Genomic DNA, 27,500 nt, shown 5'->3' with positions numbered 1-27,500 from the left:
ATGCCCTGCGCTGTAGTCCACTTTCTCTTTTTGGAGCGCTCTCTGGTTCGCTTGGCGTTAGCTTAGCATTCACACCTCACCAACTGGACCGGTCTTTGACTAGACAGACAGACTGGAGTCGGATTAAAGCGGACTGGGCTGGTGGGAACGATGCAGCGTGCTTAATTAAGGAGAGCATCAAAACATTTCCAACCCTGCTGCAATCTGACTGCAGTCATGGTGGGAAACAACATGGCCGCAGCCGTCCTGGAGCCTGAAGGAGTGGAGACTGGTGGGATGTCCTCATACTGGACAGCTGGACTGGGAACCAGTACTGCCAACACTGATGCATCCGACCAATCAGAAGAGGGAAATGACAGTTCCTGAAAACTGGAAACCCTGAGAACCAGAACCATCATCTCTCAGGACCCAGTATGACTTTCCGCCCGGTAACTGATGCTGCTTCCTGGTGATTCATGGAAAACCTGGTCCGGAATCCGGACCAGAACCGGATCTGAGACGTCTGTCACAAGTATTCCCATCTGCCTCTGTGATCATTCAAGGAAACGGTCCGATGAGGCCCTCGCCCCTCCCCCACCCGCTGCTGTTACATAACGCCCCCATTAGCAAAACAAGACCAGCTTCAGACCCGAGGTCTGATTTCAAACTGGAACAAAACAATTAATTTTTAGATTCAAGAGATTCTTTTCGGTTTCAAATGTTTTTCTTTTGAACAAACTTTCTGGCCCCAATGTAGCTCCATAGAGATCTCAGTTTTTCCCAGACTTTGACTGTTCCCGAGCTTTGACTGTTCCCGGGCTTTGACTGTTCCCGGGCTTTGACTGTTCCCGGGTTCCCGAGCTTTGACTGTTCCCGGGCTTTGACTGTTCCCGGGCTTTGACTGTTCCCGGGCTTTGACTGTTCCCGGGCTTTGACTGTTCCCGCACAGTAAAAAATGCTGGGTTATTTTCATAACCCAACTTCTGGGTAAGAGATGCTGGGTCATATGTTGGGTTACTTTGACCCAATATTGGTCCAAAAGTAGTGACCCAGCGGTTGGGTTGACTTTTTGTTTTGTTTTAATGAACTCCACTTAACTGATTCTGTTAGGTTTCAGGTTCGGTTGACTCAACACTTTACCCAATTGGTTGGGTCAAATACAGTTCATATAAAAATCCATTGCCCTCTTCACAAACCTCCATTTTCAACTGGACTGTGACCTGATCAGACAACACTGGACTTCTCAATTCAAATAAAACATGGTAAGTTACAATATCATGGTATAATATTTTTAAAGTTAATAGGGTTATTGTATTCTTTATATACTACAGATCTTTTAAATTAAATTTATGTAACTTTAATTGAATTATTTGATTTAACCTATCATCTTCGTTGATAGGGTAATGTTTTTGAAATAATTAATTTAATTCAAAGATAATTTATCCAATTTGTTTTAAAAACAGGGTGAGGGTGTGGGAGGGAGAGATGGCGCTTTGCCCCCTGGTTTTCACTGGCCTCGTTCACTAGCGCGCGCAAAAGGTGGTAGCAGCTAGAATGCTAATAACGGATCTATAGCGACAAGGAGGGACTGGAGGCTTGCAGTAGCGGTGTCCGAAGCGATCAGTACCGAGTATACAGGTATTCATAGTAATATCAGTAATATAACTGTTAAATGCCATTTTCATTAAGCCTTTTATTTCTTACTGAACACACTATGCTATGCTATTATACGGTTAACCTGGGTGAAACCGATTGAGGCAGTGGAGAAGAAAAAAACAGTATGCACCAGCAATGGCAGAGGAGGGGAAGCTAAAGTTGGATATTATGCTTTCTGTCAAATAAAAGTAACTTTTACAGATTTCTAGTGAAGATTTAACTATGTAACAATAAAATATCTGCTCGATTTATTGAAATATCTCTTAATTTAAAAGTGCTCCAACATGTTTGGAGTCGTCCCCACCGGTGTTCTGTCAGATCAGCACACTCTGCGATGGCATATGCTTAACACAAACTATTTATCTGTAGAACATCCGTTAGATCCTCAGTGCCTCCTCTGAAGGTAGACCTGTGGTTATCAGTCTAGATGGAAATCAGCATATGTCCATTCGTGAAAGAGGGTGCATGGTCAGAACACTTGTGTCACACCTGATGGATCAATATGGAGAAAAGTGAGTATTTCTTCTAAAACTAGATCAATTAGGTTGTTTTTGTGACATTTTGCTCTTGGTGAGAACATTAACGGCATTGTGCAGTGCTCACCTAAGTAAAATTTCTCCAGTAAGAAGTCTTAAAGTATGTGTTGGGCTAATAAAACGGGATTTTTTGGAAATTGTTTGTGTTTTAAGGTTTCTGCTCTATGTTTTCATCTTACAATAACTAATTAAAAATAAAATATTTTACTTGCCTGTCTTACTGAATGTAATTTTTTTTTGTTTCCAGCCCATCTTCAGACACTAAAGCAATTCTGGCATCTTCGATTGTGGACCAGTTTCCATGTTTAAGAGACAGCCATGGCACAGGATATGTAAGTTTTCACACTTCAGAGAACTAGCACACAAGTACTTCAACAACTTGCACAATGGTTAGCATTAAATATCATTGTAACTATGGTGTTTGATCTTTGAGTTGTAGGTTTAATAAAAATTTGGACATTAAAACAGAAAGGCTAACATTTAACTTTTATATTTCTTTTGTTAAAAATGTTCAGGACGCCTGGTTTACCCCGGAAGACAACACAGGCCAGCAACTGGCTTTCTGGAGGAGCGTCTCCGTAATGTAAGGAAAAGGCATCAACCAAGGAAGAAGATGCTTTCAGCCCCAGAAGCTCCACCAAAAAGATTAAGTTTGCCTGGTACTAGCACATGGACTTTTTCCAAGCCCCTATTGTTTTGAGCAGCAATCTAAGCTCTTATCATTGCTGTGAATTACCTCACATTTTTTTTTCTTTTAATTTCTGTAATACTTTTTTCCCCACAGAACCAACCATCAGTGCTGAGCGTGCCATCCAGATGACAGAATGGCTGAAAAATAACTTTTGGCCCACAGACCAGGTTGTCCAATACATGCGGGAAACTGCAGTATATCGCGCAGGATGGATCCGCTCAAGTGGGACAATCCCAATGCAGTAGATTTTGCAGAGTTCCCACGTTTGTTGGACACACCAGGAATGGTGAGGTTATACCTCATATTGAGTTCAGTTAAATTTAAACAATAAACTGCAATATCATGTGTAAATGTACAATTACAATCAAACTCAAAATGTCAAACTACCCAAAACATAAATTTGTAGCACCCATGAAAGGTTGAATGTAATAGTTCATTTCACTTTTACATTTGATTTGTATTTTTGTCTTTTCTGATTGTTAGATTTTGCAGGACTTTGCCGTTTTATATCCACAGTCTTGTGGAAAACTGACAGAGAACTGGAACACCTTGTTCTCATCAAAGGTCATTCGCATGGGGAAGAAGGAGGAGAGCGGTCTTCTGCCTGAGATTGAGTTGCTTCCACAAGGTATTGAAGCTCAAAAGGAACATTTTCTGAACTAATTTTTTCTCCTGTGGCTCTTTTTTGATTGTGTAGCATTTTAATCTGAGTTTTTCGTTGACAGACAAACAAGGTGACGTGGCACTCCAGCTGCTGCCAAAACTCCTCCCTGCTGTTCCCTACAGAGTTGGGCGAAAGGTGGTCAGACCCAGCAACCTTGAAGTCCAGCAAGCCTTCATTGATGTCCAGCCAGTAAGTCTATCTTCATGTCAGAACGAGTTCTTTGCTGTTTAAATGTAGTTGAAACCAGAAGTTTAAAACAAATATGCTTTTTTTCCCTCACTGTTCTCCCTGTCATTAATCTTGAATTTACCATGTCCTAATTGACGTGAAATGAGAATTTTAATGTCATATAAACACAAGACAGCGTTGACCAAAAATATGTCTTTTTATATAGTATATATAAACTTCAAACGCAAGGGTCTTTTGATAATGTATCAAACAAAAATCATATAAGAATTAGTCAAAAATTATTAGTTCCTCCTTACCTTTTAAATGACTAATGGCTTCCTTTCTGCTTTTTCCACACACCAGATTGGGACAAATATGGTGGAATATCTTGGAAGTACGGCAACAGAGCATCCACGTGTTCTCATGCTTGGGGACAGGTATTGTTGTTCCCAAGCATTTGTCGTCATAAATGGAACTGCTTTGGAATATCCATCTCTTTTGGGGGCTGTTGACGGCTGTTTCAAATCGTTCTTCGTTTTTGATATGAGTTATCCGAAGTCGTGTGTCCAGATTTGGGATTTTCTCCAAACTGTGATATATGAAATCCCAGGAAACAAGTCACCCCCGATAAAATTAATGAGGGCCCAGTTGGAGGCCATGGAAGAATAAAAGCAATTCTTCAATAACCCTTAAATAAGTTTTAAATGTTCTGATTGAAAACCTGCTGGATGTTTTGTTACTATGTTGCTATTTTTTTTCACATTTCCTTCAAACTCTTTTGATGAAAATATTTCTTTGTGTACACCAATAAAGTTAAAAAAGGGTGCAGATTTAATCAATTGTTTATATGTAACTTTTACATGTCTGTATTAAAAATTTCATGTATGTTGGAATGTATAACATTTGCAAATAAAAGTTCTTTTGAGCTAATCTGAATGTTTTTAGTTCAATTTTTATAGTGAATTTTAAAATAGAAAAGGAAAAAAAATTTTTAAATAAAAATATGGTGGTAAAATGACCCTTTTAATGGGTAATAAATTTCAACCCAATATTGAGTCATTTTAACTTTGAGCAGTGGTCAATTTAACCCAAGCTTTAGGTTGCAGCTATGACCCAATGTGCTGGGTCAAACCCTCAACCCAACCCAGTTGAGTTAAAACAACCCAGCGTTGGGTCGGTCCATATATGACCCAGCGCTGGGTTACGTATTGGGTTATTTTTAACCCAGCAGTTTTTACTGTGCGGGTTCCCGAGCTTTGACTGTTCCCGAGCTTTGACTGTTCCCGGGCTTTGACTGTTCTCTGCTGCCAGTTTTTGTCCTTGTTATGAAAACTTTCACCGGGTGGTTCCAGGTTCTGCTCGGCGTTTTTCTCCAGTTTCCGAACAGGAAGAAAATCCACTGTAATGTTTCTGCGAACCAAAGCGATTCATCTGTGAAGACTTTAATAGCCGTCGTGTTTCATTTCTTCATGCTCCAGGAACTCTGAGTGATTCCTCTGAGTGATTCTTCAGCCGGCGGCGGCGGAGCGTCAAGCAAACACCAAAAACCCATTTGGCTCCGTCCGGTCACTAAACCGTTCCTCCTGGAAACACGCAGCAACGTCTGTTCTGCTCCCTGGATTTCCTTCCGTGTTTGGAGTCCAGCGGAGCGGACGTCCAGGTTAACACGCTGCGGCCTCGCCGCAGCGTGTTAACCTGAAATATGCATGCCTGTCTTCTGCTCCAGCAGCAGCTGCTCATTACGCGGCGCAGTCATCAGCTGCTGCTGCTCCAGGATGAGGTCAGGCGCCTGCGGGCCGCGCCGCTACCTCCAACACGGCCGATCCGCCTGCTGCACCCAGACATCCATAATGCATGAGTGCATAACGCGGCGCGGCGCGGCGCGGCGCGGCGCAGCGGGGGCAGGAAGCAGAGACGCTTCTGGAAGCAGCTGCTTCCCTTCATCAGTTCAGCTACTATTATAAATGTTCGTCTCAGCAGATCTGAACGAAGTCTGCGAACTTTTCACCGAACAAGAACCGAGACTCATTTGGCCCAGAATGAGCATTTATGCCTCCCCATTGGACCGGGCTTTGACTAGACACACACTGGATTAAATCAGTTTTTCAGTGAAGAAATGCTCCATAAATGTATTTCATTCTTTATTATTATTCTTTTATTTGGGATTCCTGTCCGGCCCGTTTGCGGTTCTGGTTCTGGTTCCTGTTAATCAGCTGCAGGAGGAAAACAAACATCCTGAAATAAACCTGGGTTCCCAGAGAAGCCTGGAGGTTTTCTGGCGCAACATCCAGAGCGGGTCGACTGGCGCCTGCAGCCAAATGTTCACTTACTGAGAGGAGCCTTCATCACTCCTCCTCTTCCTCAGGCGGCTGACCCGCCGGATGTCTGCAAAACGTTTTGTGTTTTGTGTTCCTCATGTCAGGAAGACATAGATCTATCACACATAGAGTGGAACCCTCACTTTTTTCTAGAAGTTCTGGTGATTCTGGAATGAAACCCCAGAATTCAGAACATCAGATCAATAAAAATGATCAATTTCACAGAACTGATCGTCGCTCTGCTCTCAGTTCTGGTGTGAGCTGAAGTCCTGCATCAGTAGAACCAGAACCGGAACCGGAACCAGCATGACCTGAGTTAATCCAAATCATCACTGACTGGACCTCCATCCAGGCTCTGGTTCTGTCCAGTCTCGGACTTCCAGATGAAATTAAAACTTTACTTCATCTGAAAACAGAACTTTGGCCCGATTCTGGTTCTGCTTGGCCCAAATGGCTGCCCAGGTTCTGGAGAAGCATGAATGGATTCTGCTTCATTTTAAGGGTGCGGTTGTTGCAATACTGAACTTTTTCCTTCCACTCAACTTTCTACAAATATGCTTATATTCACAGGTTTTTCCCTTCCCTTCTCTTTTAGCTTCATTTTTTTAATTTTTTTTATGTAACATTTCTGACTTACAGTAACATTTAAAAAAATTTAACAATAAATATATTTTTCACTAATAAAACAATAAGATTGCAAATAAACTTTAACATTAAATAATAGTGATAAGTTAAATTAATGCTATTCCGTAATAAATATAAATTCATGCTATAGTCTGTAATATAGGATAAACTGACATTTGTTCTTATTCAGTACTTTTGGGATGCAATATTTGGTATTATTATTCCTGACCAAATTCATTTCGTCAGGATCTGTCTTCCATAGAGTGCAGAGATCAGAAGTTACATTTCAGGCTTTTTTCTCATGATTTCCAGATAAACAGTTCAATGTTTCCTGCACCTTCATCAGGTTTATTATCAGGAATATTCCTGCATAATCCGGGTTAATCCAGAGTCTGTTTCAGTGAACCGCAGGTCAGATGTTTAACGCTGATAAATCAACCTGTTGGTACCGGATCATTTGGACCCGCTCCAACAGCTCTGAACACTCAGAAAACAGCTTTTAATAAACTGCATCCAAAGGAAGGTCCGGGTTCTGGACTCCGGATCAGAACATCTGTAGTTCTGATCATAAACATCATAAAAGCTCTGGCTGGTTTCCTCAGAGATGCGATGAAATGGAGTTGGAGTCGCCAGCAGGGGGCCGTGTCACTAATGTCTGGCCTGCTAACCCGATGTTGCCTCATGAGTTAGCTACCGACCGGCTAGCTAAGCTAACAGCATAATATGCTATTTAGCCTTACATAAGAGAGTTGTATTCATGAAATTATAGATGTCAGTTTCAAACTAAACATTTATTTTGAAGCTAAATAATTTGTCAGCAATCAAAATACTATCTAGTTAATGATTAACTTAAGTACTTAGTTTAAACTATTTCATGGCAAGCTTAGTATCAAGAGTGAAGCTGAAGTGAGTAAGCTAACTGTAACTACTTTGCTACCAAGGAATTTATTTAGTTTGAATCTAACAGTTAGTTTGCAAACTAAATATTTAGGGAGAAGTTGAGCATTTAATTAGCTCACTACTTTAATTAGCTCTAAGCTAGCTAAACATTTTGTTAGCATTGATATTATATTTGGTTAATGATTTGCAAATTAACTTGCAGAAGTGGACTATCAAAATAAAAGCTGGGCATTGAGAACTTCTATAAAAAGTCCTGATGAGACTGTATACAAAGCTGATGCTAAAGCTAAGTATTTAGTTGTTGAACTAAGTGTTTATCTCCAGTATTTGGAGCCGGCTGCTTTGACCTTCAGGTTTCTCTCCTCCATCTGGCTCAGACACTGAGGAACATGGCGGCTGAGTAAAGATGGCGCTGAGTGGCTCAGACATGAAGCTGCTGCTGCAGAAACCATTTTGTCCATTTTTGCTTCATGTGTTCATCCTCTGAGCCCTGAGATCTGCTTCTTCCTCTCCCCTCCCGCGTTGCTGTGCCTCCCGCTGCGGGCGACTCCAAGCCAAAGCAGCGCCAAGAGGCGGCCGGACGTTTCCAGAGACTCGTAACAGAGGACGGACGTTGAACAAGTCATCATGGAAACCATGAAGAGCAGCTGCTCAAGCCACTCGGAGCCATCAGAGCTGGGAACTATAATCCCATTTGAACAGTTTGTATATTTGCAGCTTTTGTTGGAATAAAACAAAAGGGAAAAACAAAATGTGAGATTTGGATTGTCAGAAAATGGTGTGGATTTGGATCCAGACTGTCGTCCTGTTAGATCTGATCTCTGAATCCATCCATGACCCGTAAGCTGAGCCCACTTCCTGTCAGAGACACAAAAACCAACAGAAAAACTTTTTTCCTGCTGGAGGATCAAAATAAAGTCATTATGCAGATTCACTCAGAATGAGGAGATGATGTCATCATCAGCAACAGGAAGTGGAATAAACACACGTCACCACAACCAGCGGCTACATTTCTACACCTGACGCGTTCGCAGATGAAATCATTTCTAACTGTGGCAACAGGAACCACCTTCAGTGGAACCAGCAGCTGCTGGGAACGTTGGGAGCAGCGACAGACTGGGAGTCTGACCGCAGCTGGGAGGAAGGATCTGCAGCAACGCCGCTTTCTGCACCCCGGACGCAGCCGCCGGGAGGGACGCAGCCGGACGCAGCCGCCGGGAGGGACGCAGCCGCCGGGAGGGACGCAGCCGCCGGACGCAGCCGCCGGGAGTGACGCAGCCGCCGGACGCAGCTTTTTAAAAACGCAAATCCAGTTCATCTTCTGCCCAAATGTTCTCTCTTCCAGTTGTTTTGTCCACACAGTTAATAATTAATATCCAAACTTTAATATTTATTAATGGTTTTATTATAATCATTTAATTCTGCTAGAGGCTGATTTATATTATTCTGAAAACTGATCTAATGTACCATTTACCAAATTATAAATATAAACAGGAATTTATGCTGCAAGAAAAATAAATTAAAAGCTCTCATCATCATCATCACCATCATCTTCATCATCACCATCATCTTCACCACCATCATCATCATCATCATCATCATCATCATCATCATCACCATCATCACCTTCATCATCATCATCATCATCACCATCATCACCTTCACCTTCATCATCATCATGACCTTCATCATCATCATCATCATCACCATCATCACCTTCACCTTCATCATCATCATCATGACCTTCATCATCACCATCACCACCATCATCATCACCACGGGAGCAGATTTCCAGAGTAATCCCGGCTGGTTCTGGTGGTTCTGTAGCGGGTGATGAATGAAACTGGACCTCCTCACTAAACACATCTGAAGGAACCACGAATGGTTCTGAACGTTACCATGGTGATCCTAGAGCAACACTTAACTTTCTGATGACAAAACACGAGAAGATTTTCCTGTGAAACCAGAACCGGAACCAGAACCTGTCTAGACCGGCAGTGGAGAACCCTCGGAGCAGGACCCTCTCCTGACCCCACCCGGACCATTCCCCGGGCCGCGGACCCCCAGCGCTCCTCTCACCTGACCAGCAGCAGCAGCTTCCAGCCCACCAGCGCGCGCCCCGCCGCTTCCCGCCGCCTCATGGCTCGTCCTGCGCGCGCTCGCCGCCCTCCGCTGCCTCGCGCTCCAGGTGAGTTCAGGCGGCGCGCGGGTCGCAGCTCGTGGACATCCCGCCGAGACTCCGGAAGTTAAGCGGCGGAGCAGCTTCCCGTCAGCAGAGAGGAGCGGAGATGAAGCTGAGGAAGAGGAGGGAGAGCGCCCAGATGTTCACCCCGCCCCCTGCTCTGATTGGCTGAACCGCGGGCAGCTCAGCCAATCACAGCTCGGCCTGATGCCTCAACATGTGGAATCTAATCAGCAACTTTCTACAGATTTACTTTACTAAACATTTAGTTAGTAGTTTACTGACTAAACATTCAGCTCATAGTTCAACACTCAGCTCTAAATATTTACTTTGAAATAAGCAGAAATATTTAGTAAGTCACCTAAATATTAAGTTAACTATGTAACTTCAAGCTAAGTATTTATCTTTGAGCCAGCTAAATCTTTACCTTCAAGCTAAATCTTTAGCTTCAAGCTAAATCTTTAGCTTCAAGCTAAATCTTTAGCTTGAGGCGGTTGGTGCGTTTGGTGCAGCTTGCATCGCCGCAGATCCTCCGTGGCCTTTTCAGTCCAAACCTGTCAGATCGCATCTTTCAGAGCCGCCAGCAAGGAGTTCCTCTGAGAAGCGATCATGTCCAGCAGCAACAAAACAGTCTGACCTGCAGGCAAAGCCCCGCGGCCCCCCGCAGAGCCGCGGGCCAGAGCCGGCTGCACAAGTCAGAAGCTAGAAAGAAACAGTAAGCGCGGCTGGATGTGACGTCCTTCCTGGACGTCCGCGTCAAAGAAGACTCGGGGCTCCAGGTTCCTCCTCACACCTGATCCTGCAGCTGCACGGCGACACGCCTCCCATGTTCACCGTTTCACTGTTTCAGCTCCACAAGTATCGATGCACAAGGGAAAATACTGCAGGAGGAGATGATGTTGACAGCAGGAGCTCAAGCCAACATCTTCATTTCCAGGTTGAGTCTTTGCTGTACCCCGTTTCTGCCACTAGATGTCCTCAATTACTCCCGCCTCCACCTGTTCATTATCCCACCTGGCCACGCCCAGTCTGGATCTGGCCACGCCCAGTCTGGATCTGGATTCCCATTAATGCTCCAGTTTCCTCCTGCAGGAATGTTGGACTTTGACTTCGTTGTTTAATGGACGTCATTTGTAAAGATACGCTGTAAAAAATGAACCATAACATTTAGGGGTTCCTTTTTCTAATTCACATTTCTACCATATTATTCATTCATCCACACTTTCAAACTAAATGTTTCATACTTAGCTTTGAGGTAACTAAATGTCTAGTTTATATTTAGCTAAATATTTATACTTTGTGGGCTGCACAGTGGTGCAGTTGGTTGCCCTGTTGCCTTGCAGCAAGACGGTCTTGGGTTTGATTCCCGGCCCGGGGTCTTTCTGCATGGTGGCTTCTCTCCGGTTCTCCAGCTTCCTCCCTTCATCCAAAAACATTAATTTAGCTTGAAACTGTTACATTAGAAATGAATTAATAACACGGTGAAAATATGGATTTGGAAAATGAAGCCTGAAGTTTTTCAGACTAAACAACCAAATTATTGCTGCACAACTTTAGACGCAGCACAACAGGCAGGAACCTTAAATGTGTGTGTGTGTGTAGGTGTGTGTGTGTGTGTAGGTGTGTGTGTGTGTGCGTGTGTGTGTGTGTAGGTGTGTGTGTGTGTGTGTAGGTGTGTGTGTGTGTAGGCGTGTGTGTGTGTGTGTGTGTAGGTGTGTAGGTGTGTGTATGTGTGTGTGTAGGTGTGTGTGTGTGTGTGTGTAGGTGTGTGTGTGTGTAGGTGTGTGTGTGTGTGTATGTGTGTGTGTAGGTGTGTGTGTGTAGGCGTGTGTGTGTGTGTGTGTGTAGGTGTGTGTGTGTGTAGGTGTGTGTGTGTGTATGTGTGTGTGTGTAGGTGTGTGTGTGTGTAGGCGTGTGTGTGTGTGTGTGTAGGTGTGTGTGTGTGTGTGTAGGTGTGTAGGTGTGTGTGTGTAGGTGTGTGTGTGTGTGTGTAGGTGTGTGTGTGTGTGTGTGTGTGTGTAGGTGTGTGTGTGTGTAGGTGTGTGTGTGTGTGTGTAGGTGTGTGTGTGTGTGTGTGTGTGTAGGTGTGTGTGTGTAGGTGTGTGTGTGTGTGTGTGTGTGTGTGTGTAGGTGTGTGTGTGTGTGTGTGTGTGTGTGTGTGTGTGTATCAGTGTGTGTGTGTGTGTGTGTATCAGTGTGTGTGTGTGTGTGTGTGTGTGTGTTTCAGCAGGTGAGGATCATGTCTCTGGAATGCCTCCTGGCCCAACCTTAATGCTGTTCGGAGCAGGAAGTTCCTCAGACGTGTTTCTGCGTCCTCCAGCAGCGGTGGTCCGGTCCGGTCCGGTCCAGTCCGGCTCCTGGTTCCTTCTCCATGGACTCTCACATCAAAACAGGGAAAGTTTACCTGAAGCCGCTCAAACCCCACAAAGTGAGTCGATCTTTGCTTCTTTGCAGAAATCCAGCTTGTTTAGCTGTTAGCAGCTCGGTTTGGTCAGAACAGATCAAAATGTGAGGCAGGATCTGAAATCGTGATATTCGCTGATTTTCCTGGTGATTTTAACTCAGAGTTTCTGGAGCTCAGCAGTTCGTTTGGTTTTTCTGAGACGTTTAGAGGAAAGTTGAGGAATTCAAACCAACAAGTTGAAACAGATCCTGCAGAACATTCCTGATCCGACACCGAGGAACCAGAGGAATAGAGGTCCAAATCCCAGCCGCTGTGCGTGTGTGTGTGTGTGTGTGTGTGTGTGTGTGTGTGTGTGTGTGTGTGTGTGTGTGAGACCTGACCTGTGTTTACCTGCGTGTCTCTGTGACAGATTGTTTTGTCCTGCTGCGTTTCTCCTCCGGCTGAACATCAAGGTGAAACTTTTTCCACCTGCGTCGCCATGACCTTTGACACTTTCTTCACTTCCTGTTTGTTTCAGAAATGGAAACCGGTCAGGCTGTCCCTGTTCGCGCCCAGCAGCAGCGGCGCGGGCCGCCTGGAGATCGGGGACGGCGGAGGTAAGCTTCCTGTCAGGACGCGCTCCTCTGACTCCCTGTGGTTCACTGGAGCCACCAAGGAGTCATTATCTTACCTGGACCAATCAGCACAGAGCTCAGGCAACGCTTCAGACCCCATGAAGCCAAATAAGCAGAAATCAGAGCAGAACGCTTCAACGTGACTCTGAAGTGGTTTTTCTCCTCAGCAGAACAGCAGAAGACAAACGGCTCAAACTCTGGTTATCAGATTCCTTCACAGCTGAAGTTCTGTTAGCCACCGGTTCTGACCCGGTCGGTTCTGACCCGGTCGGTTCTGACCCGGTCGGTTCTGACTCGGTCGGTTCTGACCCGGTCGGTTCTGACTCTCACGGTCAGGCAAAGTTCACCGTCCAGAAACCATCTGCTCAATGATACGAACCTGAGCTTCTGGAACTACGGTGGCCTGGAGGGACAAACTCCAGAGAAAACCTGTAAGTTATGAAAGCGGAGGTCGCACCATGTCAGACTGGCAGGTTACAGGTCAAAGGTCAGCACTGAGCCAGCATGGCGGCTTGGAAGGCCTCAGAAAGTTGAAGGGATGAGAAAAAAATACAAGAGTTCAAAAAAGTAGTTTCTTTATTGTGTTTCAATTATTTAATAAAATATTAGAACAAATAATTCAGTGGAAAATTATTTTCCTTCAAGTCTATTGAGTCTTTGCTCCTTCAGCTGCAGGAACTGGAATAATCAGCCAGAACCACCCGCCCGGTTCTGCTGGGTTCTGCCGGGTTCTGCTGGGTTCTACTTGGTACTACCGGGCTCGGACCAGCAGGGTGCCGCTGATCTGAGGTCAGATTTCCTTCAGGACTACAGAATGACTGAAGTTTCATTTCCTGCTCGACTTCCTGTTTTCCAGGAAGGTTAAATCAGGATCTCTGACTAATTTAGGGAGGAACCTTTGAAACTGAACTGCAGACTTGGTCTGCTAAGAAACCCCACAGAGTGAGGAAGAGGAGCGTGATGAAGGTCTGACTCGACGCGAGCGCAGGGAGATTGAAGAATCATGTCGTGTCACAAAGGATCATGGAGTCAGAGCTGAGAGGTGGAGGCAGCGTGGTGCTGCGGGGGGAAGACGGTGGCCGGGTTACGCAACACTGAGAGCTCAGGGCTGCGAAGAGCATTTAGCATCATGAAGCAGAAAGTAGGACAGAGAGGAAGAGGAGCAGAGAGGAAGAGGAGCAGGTTTCTGACCGATGGCCTCACCATGAAGGTCTGAGTTGAAGAAACTGCAGGAAGAAAATTTAATCCAAAAAAATAACAAAATTATTTAAAACCCAAAGGAAAAAAAGTCAAAATGACATTTTCTTTGTAAAAATGAATGAGGTCAGTTTTCATTAGCGCTGACGCTGTAAACCAGCAGGATGGTGTCGCCCTCTAGTGGTCCGGCATGTTATTGCATCATTTCATGTGTATCTCATGTCTCAGTGGATCTGCTCCAGGTTATAAATGTTGATCCTGTTGCTTTGCTGTTCTTCAGACTCTGAACCTCGTATGATCACGATGTTATGGAATATCTGTTGGAATAACGTGAAGCTAACAGTGGAGCTAATGGTACATGAAGCGATTTTGCTAACATTTAGCAAACTTAGCTTCCCCTAAATTAATTTTCTGAATGGATGCTAAAGTGCTAATTTACTCAGCTGTAATGTAGATTTAGTAAATACAAGTTTAGTAAAAGTGACCAGTTCTGCATCTGTACTGCAGGGGGCGCTGAGCTGCGGAAGCCCCACCAGCTTCACGGGGAGAAGAAGGTGAAGGTGGTGCACCTGATGGAGCTGATCTCCGTCCTGAGGCTTCCTCCCAATGCCGAGGCCTGCCACCTGGTCGGTTCCCCGGTCCGGTCTGTCGGTTCCCCAGGTTCTGGTCGGCCCGGTCGGATCCTAACCGCTGCTCTCTGTCTGCAGGACAACATGTCCACGTTCTGTGTGGAGACCAAAGACAGGACCCTGGTGTTCGCCGCTGCCAAAGACGACTGCCTGGAGTGGGTGGACAAGCTGCGTCACTGCAGCTTCCAGGTACCAGAACCAGCAGAACCAGTAGAACCCAGAAACCAACACAACCAGTAGAACCAATAGAATCAACAAAACCAATAGAACCAGCAGAACCAACAGAACCAATAGAACCCAGAGAACCAACAGAACCAATAGAACCCAGATAACCAATAGAACCCACAGAACCAATAGAATCAACAAAACCAATAGAACCAGCAGAACCAATAGAACCAGCAAAACCAATAGAACCAACAGAACCAATAGAACCCAGAGAACCAACAGAACCAATATAACCAACAGAACCAATAGAACCAGCAGAACCAACAGAACCAATAGAACCAACAGAACCAATAGAACCAGCAGAACCAATAGAACCAACACAACCAATGAACTAATAGAACCCACAGAACCAATAGAACCAACAGAACCAACTGAACCAAAGTTCAGCTGCGGCTCTCTGATCGGTTTGTTCGTCAGACCCGTGAAGACGCTGCTGCCTGGATGAGTTTCTCTGATCCTGGATTGTTCTGCAGCTGCTAGAAGGCCCACTTTGGAACCGGCTTTATGTGGCTCTGGAGGATGGGGTCAGAGGTCGACTTGAGCTCTACTTTCCTGCTGGAAGATCTGACTCGAGATCTACAACTCCAGATGTATAACTCTAGATCTATAGCTCTAGATCGTTAGTCTTTAGGCCCATAGATATTAACTCCAGTTTTGTTTCTGTTCAGCTTGAGAACGTTTTGGCTCATCCACTGATTTGTTCTCAGCATCTGTTCCATGATTGGATGGGGTCAAAGGTCCCCTGGTGACGTCGTTATGTAGAGCTGTGTATCATCTGTGTCGTCATAATAACTGGTCTTACCTGAGCCATAGACATTGAATCAGAGGGTCCTAGGATGGAGCCCTGGGGAACCCCACAGGTGACCTCTGTCTGTTTTCAAACCATCACTTCCTGGTTTGTTTTCCCAGATTTATTTCCACTCAGGTTATTGTGTCTCAATTCATTTGATTTTTGGGAATGTTTGAGAAAGTCCAAAATGTTTCTGCTTGTGTTTTACAGAGAGAGAAAAGTTCTGGATCCAGTCAGGTCCACATGGAGGAGAACCAGATTTATGCCTCAGCAGACGAAGGTAAACCACCAGCATTATATGTACAAATAATTAAATTTTGACGTCATCATTAATATGTTCTACAAAGCTGGTGGATATTATACAGTAGCAACATCTTATTTATTTTGTGTTTCTTGTTAAAGTTATTGGGGGAAAATGGAAAACAGTCTTCCTTCACTTCAAAATAAGAGCATAAATTTAAACCTCAGACTAACTGAATAATTCTTTACATTTGAGAACCAAAACTTCAACAGAGACTTTATTCAACTGAAAGTTTACAAACCAGCCGAGTAAATTACACTATAAAATTTATCTGAAAACTTTATTGAAGTTTGCTAAATGTTTTCAAAGTTAGCAAAATGCTAAAGTTAGCTTCTCTTTTATTTCTTAGTGGGTTAGTGAAAGTACTGACTGTCCGAACCCATAAATTTGTGAACGAAATTAATTTTATAACAAAGTTTTTATTCTTTCTGTTCATCAAACAGACTCCACCTCTTGGCCACCAACCTCTAGAAATAGGCTCCGCCCATTCCCTACGTTTGGTTAATAAGAACTTCCTCCTCTCTTTTCCAGCCCCTCAGTTCTGGGTGGTGGTTCAGAAGAACGACGCAGCGACGCGACGAGGCCTGCAGGGGTCGCACTGGCTGCAGCTGGAACAACATTCGCTGCTGCTGAGAGACACGAAGAAGAAGACGAAGGTGATGGAGTGGCCCTACGAGCTACTGAGGCGATACGGCCATGATAAGGTAGGGAGACGGTTCTTTGGTTGACCCGGCGGTGGGAGGTCGACCTGAGCTTGGGGTTTGACCTGAGCAGGGTCAAACCGGCGCTCATCACTCTGTTTTCATGCCAGGTGTCCCTCACCATTGAAGCAGGTCGGCGCTGTGAATCTGGTCCTGGAACCTTCTGCTTTGAGACTCAGCAGGCTGACAAGATCTTCAACCTGATCCAGAGTAACATCAAGCGAAACGCTCCGGCTGCTGCTTCTGGATCCCAGAGCCAAGACACGGAGAAAGTGCTTGTCACCAACGTTCAACCTCATTCCCCTCTACCCAAAGTCCGTGACCTGACCAACAAGGCTGACATCCTGGAGAACAAGCTGAGGATGCAGGACCGGAGATCCCCGGTGTTTGACAATACAGCAAAGGTTCTGGATGATTCGGTTGGTCCGTCAGAAGGTTCTCCTGCTCCGATCACCTTGATGCCGCTTCCATCTATTCCTACGCAGGACAATACCTCCAGAGACAAACTCAAGAGCCAATCCAATGCCATATATGCTGATCCAAATGACTGTGGCCCGTCTATTATGGTACCCAAACTGGCCACCGCTCAGTACATCGACCCGGCGAGGGTCCTTCCTCTGAAGCCACCGTTGTCACTGGACCCTGCACTTCCCAACGCCTCAGACTCAAATCCCGATGCGAGGGCCGGCGTTCCAGACTCGGTTTACTCAGAGGTTTACGACAAAATCAGCCCAGACAAGAAAAAGCAACCCGTTCTACAGAACGCAACAACAACGTCCGATGAACCCATTTACTCTGAGCCCGTCTCCAGAAAAGAGCCAGACTGCCAGAAGCCTGAACCCAAACCCGACCCATTCGCACACCTGTACGCTCAGGTCTGCAAAGCACCAACGTCAAGTAGGAACTCAACGCCTGTCACCACAACGACGACTTCCTCAACCACGACGGGTTCTTCGACGTCCAGAGAGGAACCTCTGGACGATGTCATCTATGAGAACCTGGGCATCATTTAAATCACTACCTGACATCTGGAACTCAAGACTTTTTCAGTTGTTTTCTTGGCTTTATGTAAATTAGCCAGATTTGTTCTGCTGTGATATGAACATGTTTCACCAGTCAGGACTTGACCTGCATTTTTAACACATTAAATATGTTTATTTTAGCTAAATTATTTTAGTGCCTAAATAGTTTCATTCTGATTGCAGCACATTGCTTTGTGAACACATGTTCGTTAGCGTTAGCTACGTTCCTAACGAGGCGTTTTCTGTCCACTGGTTCAGCATCACTGGGAAGCTGCAGGGACCAGAGACGTTTCTCTCCACCTGAATGTTTCTCACATTGTACTTGGAAAATTTGGATCCTTTCTTCTTTGGTGGAGCTGTTGTGAAAACCATCATGTATTCTAAACCCAATAGACCAAAAACGTGCAAGCACACGAGCAGCAAATCAGCCAACACAAAGCAATCAGACTTTACGTTTTTTATTCTTTTTTTAGTGCTAAAAAAGAGACGCTTACATCACAGACTAATGAAAACCAGGGCCCCGAGTCTATACAGAATGTGTTTAAAAACGGGAAGATTCGTTGCTTATGATCTAAGAACACGCCCAGTGGTCATCCGATGTCCTGCGTCGCCTAAAACTCTATTTGCTTGGAGATGGGAGTGAGGAGATGATTCAGTTCCTGTATCTGTTACAAATACAAAGGCCTTTGTGTGAAAGTATGAGAGTGTAATGTGTGTAGAAGCAAATGTGTGTATTTGACCTTGGTAAGCGCCTCAACAGAGCGTAAACACTTTTTGTGAAACTGATGACATTAATTTGAATTTTGCCGTTTCATCAGCCTTTAAGCGATGTTTCAAAATATACATAAAAAACATGGCCGTTTCATCATTTCAGGTTTCTTTATATTAATAAACAGATGCAGGTCCTGGTTTGAAAATGTCATGTTCTTTTCTCAGACCTGAAAACTTCACCAGATTGAGAAAAACATGGCAGAGGTAGAAGAAATGGAGAAACGCTTCAGCGTTCATTCAGCACAAAGCGTCTTTTCTGTATGCTCAGCTAATAGTTCATTGATTACTACATTAGTTGGCGGTTATTTAAATAATCAATTGATCCGATTAATCATTTCAGGTCGAGTGTTTCGTGGAAGCTGTTGCTTTCATGATCTTCTGTTAAAATGGCTTTCATACTAAATATAGTAACAACTTCCAGTAAATTACTGAGGTTAAAGTTCATTTGTTTGCATGAAAACATTACAGTAAAACATTTTGTTCCATTTGCCACATTGTTGAAATGAGGCGAATTACCACTGACTAAAAACTGCTGTTTGTGATATGCAGAAACTCATAACTACTTCAAAAATCTCGTTTTTCAGCTGCTGGGCGGAGGACGGGTTCTGGTCCAATCAGTCCACAGAGTAAACACAGTCAGGATGACGTTACCTGAACTGCTGTCATTGAGACACTTTTATCACTGGCAGGAAGAAAAGCAACGAACTGAAACTTCACAATTTCCCTCCTGACAAAAAAGGAGCCGAACATCTTCTGAAGAACCGACAGGAAGAAAGCTGAACGGAACAGTGACCTCACCTGAACGGAACAGGTGACCTCACCTGAACGGAACAGTGACCTCACCTGAACGGAACAGGTGACCTCACCTGAACGGAACAGTGACCTCACCTGAACGGAACAGTGACCTCACCTGAACGGAACAGTGACCTCACCTGAACAGGTTATGAATTAATTCCGTGCCACAGTTTTTATCCACAAAGTGCCTAAAACCCGCCGGTGTGAAGAACAGAAGATTCTTTAGATGCTAACGGAGCTAATGCTACTGCCAAAACACGGACCGAGCAGAACCAGGTACCGGAGCTCCAGAACCAGGTACCGGACCCGGAGCTCCAGAACCAGGTACCGGACCCGGAGCTCCAGAACCAGGTACCGGACCCGGAGCTCCAGAACCAGGTACCGGACCCGGAGCTCCAGAACCAGGTACCGGACCCGGAGCTCCAGAACCAGGTACCGGACCCGGAGCTCCAGAACCAGGTACCGGACCCGGAGCTCCAGAACCAGGTACCGGAGCTGTTGGTTCATTGTGAAGATGAAGGCCCGCTGCTGCCAACTCTTCCTCCTTTAGTTCCTCATCTTCATCACCTCCTCTGATTTCTACATTTCATCCATTTTTAGATTAAAAGGTTTATTGACGTCACTCTCTCGTCAGACCCTCATTTACCCAGAATGCATCAGCCATCCAGATTTACTGGATTAACCCTATGATGCCTTTTAAATGGTGGCGGTTCGGATGTTTTGGTTCCGAAGGCCCAACTGGTTCACCAAACTTCAGCTCCAAACATTGTTTAAAGTCAGAAAAACGAGTTTAACTAGTTGTGTGATGATAACAGTAATAATAATATTTGCATTAAATCCCAAGCTGCTGTTTATTGACAGTAAAGTTGGAAGAAATTTTGAAATCCCAAATGACTTTTTCTGACCAGCAGGGGGCAGCAAAAGCTTAAATTCAAAGTTCGGTTCGGCTCTTCAGAACCAGAACCTTCTGACTCTGTGTGTGTTAGAGGTGAAATGAAGACACAAACACAGAAGTTTTCCTTTTTAACAAGTACACAAGTGTCTGAATTCAATTTATTTATATATGCAAGCAAGTTTATGTCTTTACAAATAAAAAAGCCGCTGACTGCCTGAGCTGTTGGCACAGATATGTACAGAAATGGACCGGGCCGGACCGGATGGAGCGAGCCAGAAGCAAGCAGAGTGAAGCACAACAGACAGGAAGGTGATGAGAACAGGAAAAGGACTTCTGGATGGAGACGAGCCGATCTGCCTGTGGATCCACTCAGGTTTCACTGATTCCTGTTCTCTGCTGACATGGTGACTTTGGATCCTGAGGATCCTGGAATGATGATGAGTCCATGATCAGCAGGACAGGATCAGATCTGGACCTGGACATGGAGACGGAAATGAGAGGACGACCCCGCTGCTCGCAGCCTCAGCCTGCAAACAACGATCGTTCTGGACCTCAGCAGCTGCGCAATGGATGGACGACCTCAGCTGACTCATCTGAAGCAAATCAACCAGGAAACATTCAGACCGAAACGCTAACTATGCTTCCATTAACTATAGAAACTGAAATTACCAAAATAAATTCACATTAAAAAAAAGTTTTTCTGTTGGGATCAAACACTTTTCATGTGACAGACATCCCGGATGTTACTACTGGCAGAAACACCAAAGAAGACGACAGGAAGTGGAAGGAGACTGATGGCTTGTTTTTGCTTCTTTGGACTCTGAGGTCACAGTTCATAAAAAACTTTTCCATTTGAATCGACTGCCTTTATGTAAAATGGCCGACATTGTGGCTTGTTGCTAACTCAATAGTTAGCAAGCTAAATATTTAAGTCAGAATAAAATATTTAGTTAGAAAATTAAAATTTAGTTTGGAATTTGTAAATGCTGAGAAAATGAACATTCACTTTCTTTTCTCTTGTCAGGCTAAATAGAAGAAGTTTTTGCTGTGAATTTTTTTACAGTGTAGCTGTAAGTGCCTGTAGATTTTGCAGCCGTGGAAACGGAAACGCAGCTGATCTGAGGTGTGAGCGCAGCCTGCAGGCTGAGGAAGAGGAGGAGGATGTGAGCAGGGAGAAGCACGATGAGGATGGCCAGAGCAATACATCACACCACATCTGCAAATCCAATTTATTAGGAGAAACGATACAGAACACCATAATCATATCACTTAAGACTTGCAATCAAAGTTTCATGCAGTTGGATGTTGGAGGGAAAGGTTTCTGGTTCACGTCTCGGCTGAGTCAAACTGCTACCGTATATTGCTCTGGTGGTAAACAACTGAGCAAGCGAGCTTAGCAACACCATAAGCAACAGGAACCGCAACAACTGCACACTGAGCAGTGGAAAGAAACAGGAAACACCACAGAACAGCGCCAGTGGAAAAGAAACTTTTTTTTTCATTTTAATCTTTAAAATGATGACCATTGAATGCATAACCATGCCACAAACAACAACTAGATTCACTGTCTTTTTTATGTAGAATAAGATTATCTTCAATGTTATTAAATTCATTCATTTTCATCATTAATTCTTCAGGTTATAACCAATGCAAGACTATACACAGGCCCCGCCGCAGGGGCGCAATGCACTTACACACTGAGAGAGAGAGAGAAACAGAGAGAGAGAGAGAGAAAAAAACACGAGAGAGAGAGAGAGAGAGAAAAGAGAGAGAGAAACAGAGAGAGAGAGAGAGAGAGAGAGAGAAACAGAGAGAGAGAGAGAAACAGAGAGAGAGAGAGACAGAGAGAGAGAGAGAGAGAGAGAGAGAGAGAGGAGAGAGAGAGAGAGAGAGAAACAGAGAGAGAGAGAGAAAAAGAGAGAAACAGAGAGAGAGAAACAGAGAGAGCTCACAATGGTCAATAGTGCACAAAAATCTATTTTCTCTTGAATCTGAGGTTAAAAACATGACCAGACGTTCATTGTCAGGCAATGAAATGATAAATACTGTTACTGTAAAACTAGACCCTTAAAAATACTGACTGCTGCAGCCGAGGTTCACTTGGACCGGGCCGAGTCTGCAGGAGTCCAACTCCAGCTGCGTCCGCACTACCGGCCCGGTTCCGACCCAAACACGGAGCCCAGCGCCGGCTCGGCCCGGCCGGGTCTCCAACGTCCCGGGATCAGAATGATGGACATCAATTTGCTCTGAAAGCGTTTTATTTGTTTTTTGTCTGAGATCCTGAGGTGGTTGAGCCGGATCGGATCGGACCGGACCGGACCGGACCGGACCGGACCGAGCCAGACCCGGTTCTGTGGGCGCAGCTTTCTGCGAGCGGAGGCCCAGGACATTGGGACTGGCCTCCTCCTCCAGACTCTGGGCCGACAGGAAGTGGACCTCCCGGCCGCCGGCCTCCACCGTCTCACATAAACGTTTATCTTTGTACAGAGTTGATGCAGGAGCGGCGCGGCGCGGCGCGACGCGGCACGACGCGGCGCGGCACGACGCACCGCGACACGGAAACAAAAAGAAAATCACATCATTTCTAATTAAATAGCTTCACATTTAAAAAGTTTCAAAGTTGATAATAAAATAGTGAGATGTCATCAGTGAAAAGCAAAAGAGAACTATGGCTCAGAGTGACGGTGGTGTGTGTGTGTGTGTGTGTTTGTGTGTGTGTGTGTGTGTGTGTGTGTGTGTGTGTGTGTGTGTGTGTGTGTGTGTGTGTGTGTGTGTGTGACCAAATCAAACTGACGTCATCACCTTCCTCTTTCTGAACACAAACTGAAAATGCGAAGGCTGCATGCAAACTTGCATCAAGCTTTGAAACGTGATTCAAACATCAAAACAGTAAAAAACAAAATGCAGGAACCTCAGAAAAAAGAACCAAACGGGGAAAATCAAGAACAGCAGGAAGTACAAAACACTGTGGTCCTCCAGGCCAGCAGAGGGAGCCGGCCTCCAGGTCATCCGCAACCAGAGACAAGATGTACAGCATAAAGTTGCAGGAGTAAAGAAAATCTGCATTATCCTTCCTGTATTTATAATACTAAAGAAAAGCAGCAGATTTTCGTAATGTTTCAGACTCCCCCTGGTGGCCTGGAGGACCAGCGGTTAGTAGAGCAAGTTTTAGGGTTTGTACTTGCTGTTTTTGCTAATTGCAACATTTGAGCTTTTGCTTCTGTTTCCTGCGTGTGCAGAGTTTTTCTGTTTCTTTTATTCTTTTTTTTTGAGTTTGCATCGTTTTAGTGCTTGCAGCTCGTTTCGCGCCCGTTCGCCAATCAGAACCCAAACTGGCTCATCTCTACTGGCAGATAGAGACTCATCACCGTCCCGAACGAAGCCAAAACAGCCGCAAAACCAAAACCAAATTCTTCTATCTAGTCTGAGGAGCTGAAACGCTGCATCTCACAGAGACTGAGCGACTCTGGACAAATTTAATGCGAAGTTGATTTAAAGTCAAAATCTCAAACATCTGGTTCTATGTGAAGCTTCGCAAAGCAGCCGGCTGGTCCCACATCATCCAGATTACAGCTTTCCAGCTCTGAAGCACCTGAGGAGATTATGTAAGACACCAAAGAAGTAGTAAAACCACAAAAGCCGCAGCAGAGCAAATCATTCCTGAACACGCAGCTCATTCACTGTTTCATCGCCGTTTTCTCTAAGACTCAGCAGCGCCCCCTGCAGGAACCCGAAGCTGGCTCAGGCCTCGGATCGTCTCCTGGTGACGTGCTCACTGTTCGCATCGTGGTTTTCTAACTTACTGAGGACATTTGGTCACATTCGGGCTGGTTGAGAACGAAGAAACCGTGACAACAGAAAGAAGCTGTGTGTGTGTGTGTGTGTGTGTGTGTGTGTGTGTGTGTGTGTGTGTGTGTGTGTGTGTGTGTGCGCGGGGGTGGTGTGCAGAACCACTGAAATACAGACTCATTACATGAACTCATGTGACATAAACCCTATTCCCAGCTGACCCCTGACCTCCCACTTAAATACCCTCAGTGCTAAAATTACACATAAATAATCAAAATCCCCCAAAGTGATAAAATCATGAGGAAAACAGACGGATGAGAACAGGACAAAAAGACTTTGTGCTGCTAAGATTTGCTGTCTCTAAAGACAACGACGAGTTTTTACAGTCCAGGGGAAACGGGGCGGGGAGGGGCGCCAGCTTCACTGGAGCTTTTTAAAATCCTTTATTTGTCTTTTGCTCATAGTTTCTCTGAATGAAGCAACAATTTGGGCCTTTATTGTCGTTGTTTTGCTGGTTTTCCATTAGAAGGTTCAAGAATTTAAGGAGCAACCAGTGAAACTGGACTTCAGGGGAACCGGACGGTGGGGGCAACAGGTTGGGGAGGGGGAGTTGGCAAAGCGACCCATCTGTACCCAGCAGGCACAAATTTACTCTGGACCTTTTTCTCTGCAACACCGCCATCATAGTGTGGTGAGAGGAACGACACAGCATGACACCACCGAACGACACTGCCTGCACAACACCGACCATTCAGTCACATCGACGTGTGTGTGTGTGTGTGTGTGTGTGTGTGTGTGTGTGTGTGTGTGTGTGTGTGTGTGTGTGTGTGTGTGTGTGTGGGGGTGTGTGTGTGTGGTGTGGGTGTGCGCGCTGCAGGTTAAAGGAAGGGGCTGTTATTTACTGATGAGCCCTGGACACCACTCTCATCTCCGTCTCTGCCGGGATCCTCGGCTTTAGAACTAACTTTGCGCTCCGGCTCTTTGGGTCGCCGGTTTCTTGGTTTGTTTCGTTGGTTTCTGTAAATCTTATGCTGTAAGAATTGCTCTGCCGTTCAGGCTGCTAAACGTTGGGATCTTTAGAAGGTTCAGCTGATTTTATTTGTTCAAGGTCAAAGGTTAAAGGTTCCACTCAGGACAAACAGAAGCACCAGAGCCACTGATCTGCAGACACGAGGATGATGATGGTGTCGGAGTTTTCATCTTTTCTTTCTGTGTTTTTCTCCTGTCTGATGGATTTATGATGTCCTCAGGCTTGTATCAGCCACTGTGTGTGTGTGTGTGTGTGTGTGTGTGTGTGTGTGTGTGTGTGGGTGTGTGTGTGTTTGTGTGTGTGTGTGTGTGTGTGTGTGTGTGTGTGTGTGTGTGTGTGTGTGTGTGTGTGTGTGTGTGTCTGACAGGTAAGTGTGTGTTGTTTCCGGCGGGTGGCTCTGGATTTATGTGTAGGCATTGAGGCGTTCTTTGGAGCGCGTGGAGTGGATGTCATGCAGCTCCTGCTCCTCCTTCGACTTTATGTCTTCGTACTTCTGCATCCGGCTGGCGTCCTTCAGGTAGCCCCAGTTAGCGGCCAGCGCCATCAGGAAGTGGACCTGAGGGACGGACACAGACACATCCAGATTAACGAATCATTCCCACCAGCTCTGTTCAGTCCGCTTTGACCCGACTCCAGTCCATGTTTCTAGTCAAAGTCCGGTTCAGTTGGTGAGTGTGAACGCTAAATGACCTCTGACCTTTGGTTTTCCAGATCTGGGTTCGTTTGAATGTGAACACCAAGTGGATCAGAGACCGCTCTAAAAGCAGGATGTGAACTGCAGAGCAGGGCATTCTGGTAAATATAACCAAAGCTAACATTAGCCTAGCACTAGCAGCAGAAATGGCGTCTTTAGCCAAAGACTAAAGAGAAATCCTTCAACCACCAACATCTGGTGAAGAAGTGTCTCCAGCTGTTGTTGGATGGCAGGCGGGCGTCCAGCCTGGACCGGGTCACCAGTCCAGGCTGGTCCCGGGTCACACAGAGACCCTGATGACAGACGACCTGCACATGCAGAACGACCCGAGCAAACAACCAAACCTTCCAAGCTACCAACTACGCTGCTGCAGCTCATAAAAACTACGCTCACAGTCTCAGAGTTTAGATCCAATGAGGCTCAAAGCAAATGGCCGACAGTGACTCAACTGGGTTCTGCAGAACCCAGTTGAGTTTCTCAGCAATCAGATCAGAATATGTTTGTTCTCACCATGGCATGACGGCGGCTCCGGCTCCTGCCAGCGCACACACAAACAGATGGAAGGTCAGGTCCAGCTGAAACAGAAAACCAGAGTCAGACCGGATCTGCAGCGCCTCAGGTCCGGTCCGGTTTGGTCCGGAGCTGCTCACCTCATTAGAGTCGCACATGTTCAGGAACTTCTCAGAGCCCATGCACACCTTCCTCTCCTCCGAGATGGTCACTGCTCCTGAAAGCAAAATACAAAAACGTCACCAAACACACGAGCTGGAGCAGCTACTGGGGGCCCGACAGGGGCCCGGGTACCAGGACGGGCCCGGGTACCAGGAGGGGCCTGGGTACCGGTACCAGCTCTTCCTAGCAGTCACAGACTGCCCTCACCATGAGAACAGTGTTTCTGTCTGCAGTTGCAAATGTTGGGCAGCAGATGGCAGCAGTGCTGGAGTTGCTGCTTATTGTGGACAAGCAGCAGAACAACATGGAGGATGGAGCAAAGATTACATCATATGAAACAATTCCGGATCACTGCCGACTGGGCCCGAGATAACAGAACCAGAACCAGGACTCAGTACTTCTGTCTGCTGGTTCACTGATCAGTTTTCATTAGTCTTTCTAATTGACGTTCTGCTCCTCCAACCCAACTCTAGACACACACACACACAGCCACACACACACACACACACACACACACATACACGCACACACACACACACACACACACACACACATACACACACACGCACATGCACACACACACACACGCACACACACACACACATACACACACACACACACACACACACACGCACACACACACACACACACACACATAGCATGAAGCACTTTGAGTTTTCCGGGCTGGATCAGGTGCTCTACTGGTACCGGTAGTTCCAGGTAGTTCCAGGTAGTTCCAGGTACAGATGCAGGTCAGTGTAGCTCTGGGTTGGTGTTCTGGTGCTACTCACCGAACTGGCGCAGGTCGAGGCAGAGGTTGGCTCCCTCCACTGAGGTGGCGTTCTTACACATGGACCAGACGTTGTAGTACATGAAGACCGGGAGGCTGGTGACGCCGTGACGAGACGAGAGCCACACCAGAAGAACAGGTAGGCCCAAACCATGAGCTGCCAGACAGAAGCAGTGGAGTCAGAGAGACCAGACGGAGCGTCTTTACCGTGGGAACAGAGATTTTATCTGGCGCAGCTTTTAAATGTCAGAAAGCTTTAATTACTTTCACCTAAGCACAGACATGCAGCATGGAGCTTTGTAAAATATATTTTTTAGATTTTTGTTGAAATTTTCTGCATGTCATGACAGTTTGTTGTGAGATAATCTATGAAAAATTAAGTTGCTCTGCCTTCTCCCAGTGGTAACTAGAAACACCCAATCACAGCCAAGAGGCGGGTCTCATGGCTGTCAATCACAATTTC

General features: G+C 45.5%; 2 protein-coding genes and 1 pseudogene across 3 annotated transcripts in view; 1 reads left to right on the top strand and 2 right to left on the bottom strand.

Annotated features, from left to right (window-relative positions):
• LOC129355558 (glycine receptor subunit alpha-3-like) overlaps positions 1–9,967 on the bottom strand; it is a 38,477-nt gene extending 28,510 nt beyond the window's left edge. Inside the window, 1 exon segment of the mRNA XM_055025157.1 lies at positions 9,616–9,967. Coding sequence (XP_054881132.1) covers positions 9,616–9,677 — 62 coding nt within the window. The 5' untranslated portion in view covers positions 9,678–9,967.
• Positions 9,968–11,926: 1,959 nt separating this feature from the next.
• LOC129355556 (docking protein 3-like) lies at positions 11,927–17,628 on the top strand. 2 transcript variants are annotated; one of them, XM_055025154.1, is made up of 7 exons: positions 11,927–12,146; positions 12,640–12,718; positions 14,441–14,559; positions 14,641–14,751; positions 15,788–15,857; positions 16,410–16,582; positions 16,690–17,628. In XM_055025154.1, exons 1-7 carry the CDS (start codon positions 12,090–12,092, stop codon positions 17,590–17,592), a joined length of 1,512 nt encoding a protein of 503 aa, XP_054881129.1. In that variant the 5' UTR covers positions 11,927–12,089; the 3' UTR covers positions 17,593–17,628. The 2 variants fall into 2 exon arrangements, with proteins under 2 accessions (XP_054881129.1, XP_054881130.1); XM_055025155.1 differs by lacking the exon at positions 11,927–12,146 and adding an exon at positions 13,406–14,287.
• A 7,656-nt stretch (positions 17,629–25,284) lies between these two features.
• Positions 25,285–27,500, bottom strand: part of LOC129355571 (neuronal membrane glycoprotein M6-a-like) — a 16,476-nt pseudogene continuing 14,260 nt past the window's right edge.

The sequence above is a fragment of the Poeciliopsis prolifica genome, unplaced genomic scaffold (genome assembly GCF_027474105.1).
Source record: "Poeciliopsis prolifica strain line A6 unplaced genomic scaffold, Auburn_PproV2 SCAFFOLD138, whole genome shotgun sequence".
Lineage (NCBI taxonomy): Eukaryota > Metazoa > Chordata > Actinopteri > Cyprinodontiformes > Poeciliidae > Poeciliopsis > Poeciliopsis prolifica.
Note: the sequence above shows the minus strand (reverse complement) of the source record. Positions and strands in the feature narration are given on the sequence as shown.

What these genes read in the sequence shown, in the direction of transcription:
- LOC129355556 (XM_055025154.1), top strand. Translation starts at nt 12,090, where the DNA reads ATGGACTCTCACATCAAAACAGGGAAAGTTTACCTGAAGCCGCTCAAA. An exon ending in GGAGATCGGGGACGGCGGAG is followed by an intron (nt 12,719 to 14,440) that starts GTAAGCTTCCTG and finishes TCTGTACTGCAG; the next exon opens with GGGGCGCTGAGCTGCGGAAG. An exon ending in ATGCCGAGGCCTGCCACCTG is followed by an intron (nt 14,560 to 14,640) that starts GTCGGTTCCCCG and finishes CTCTGTCTGCAG; the next exon opens with GACAACATGTCCACGTTCTG.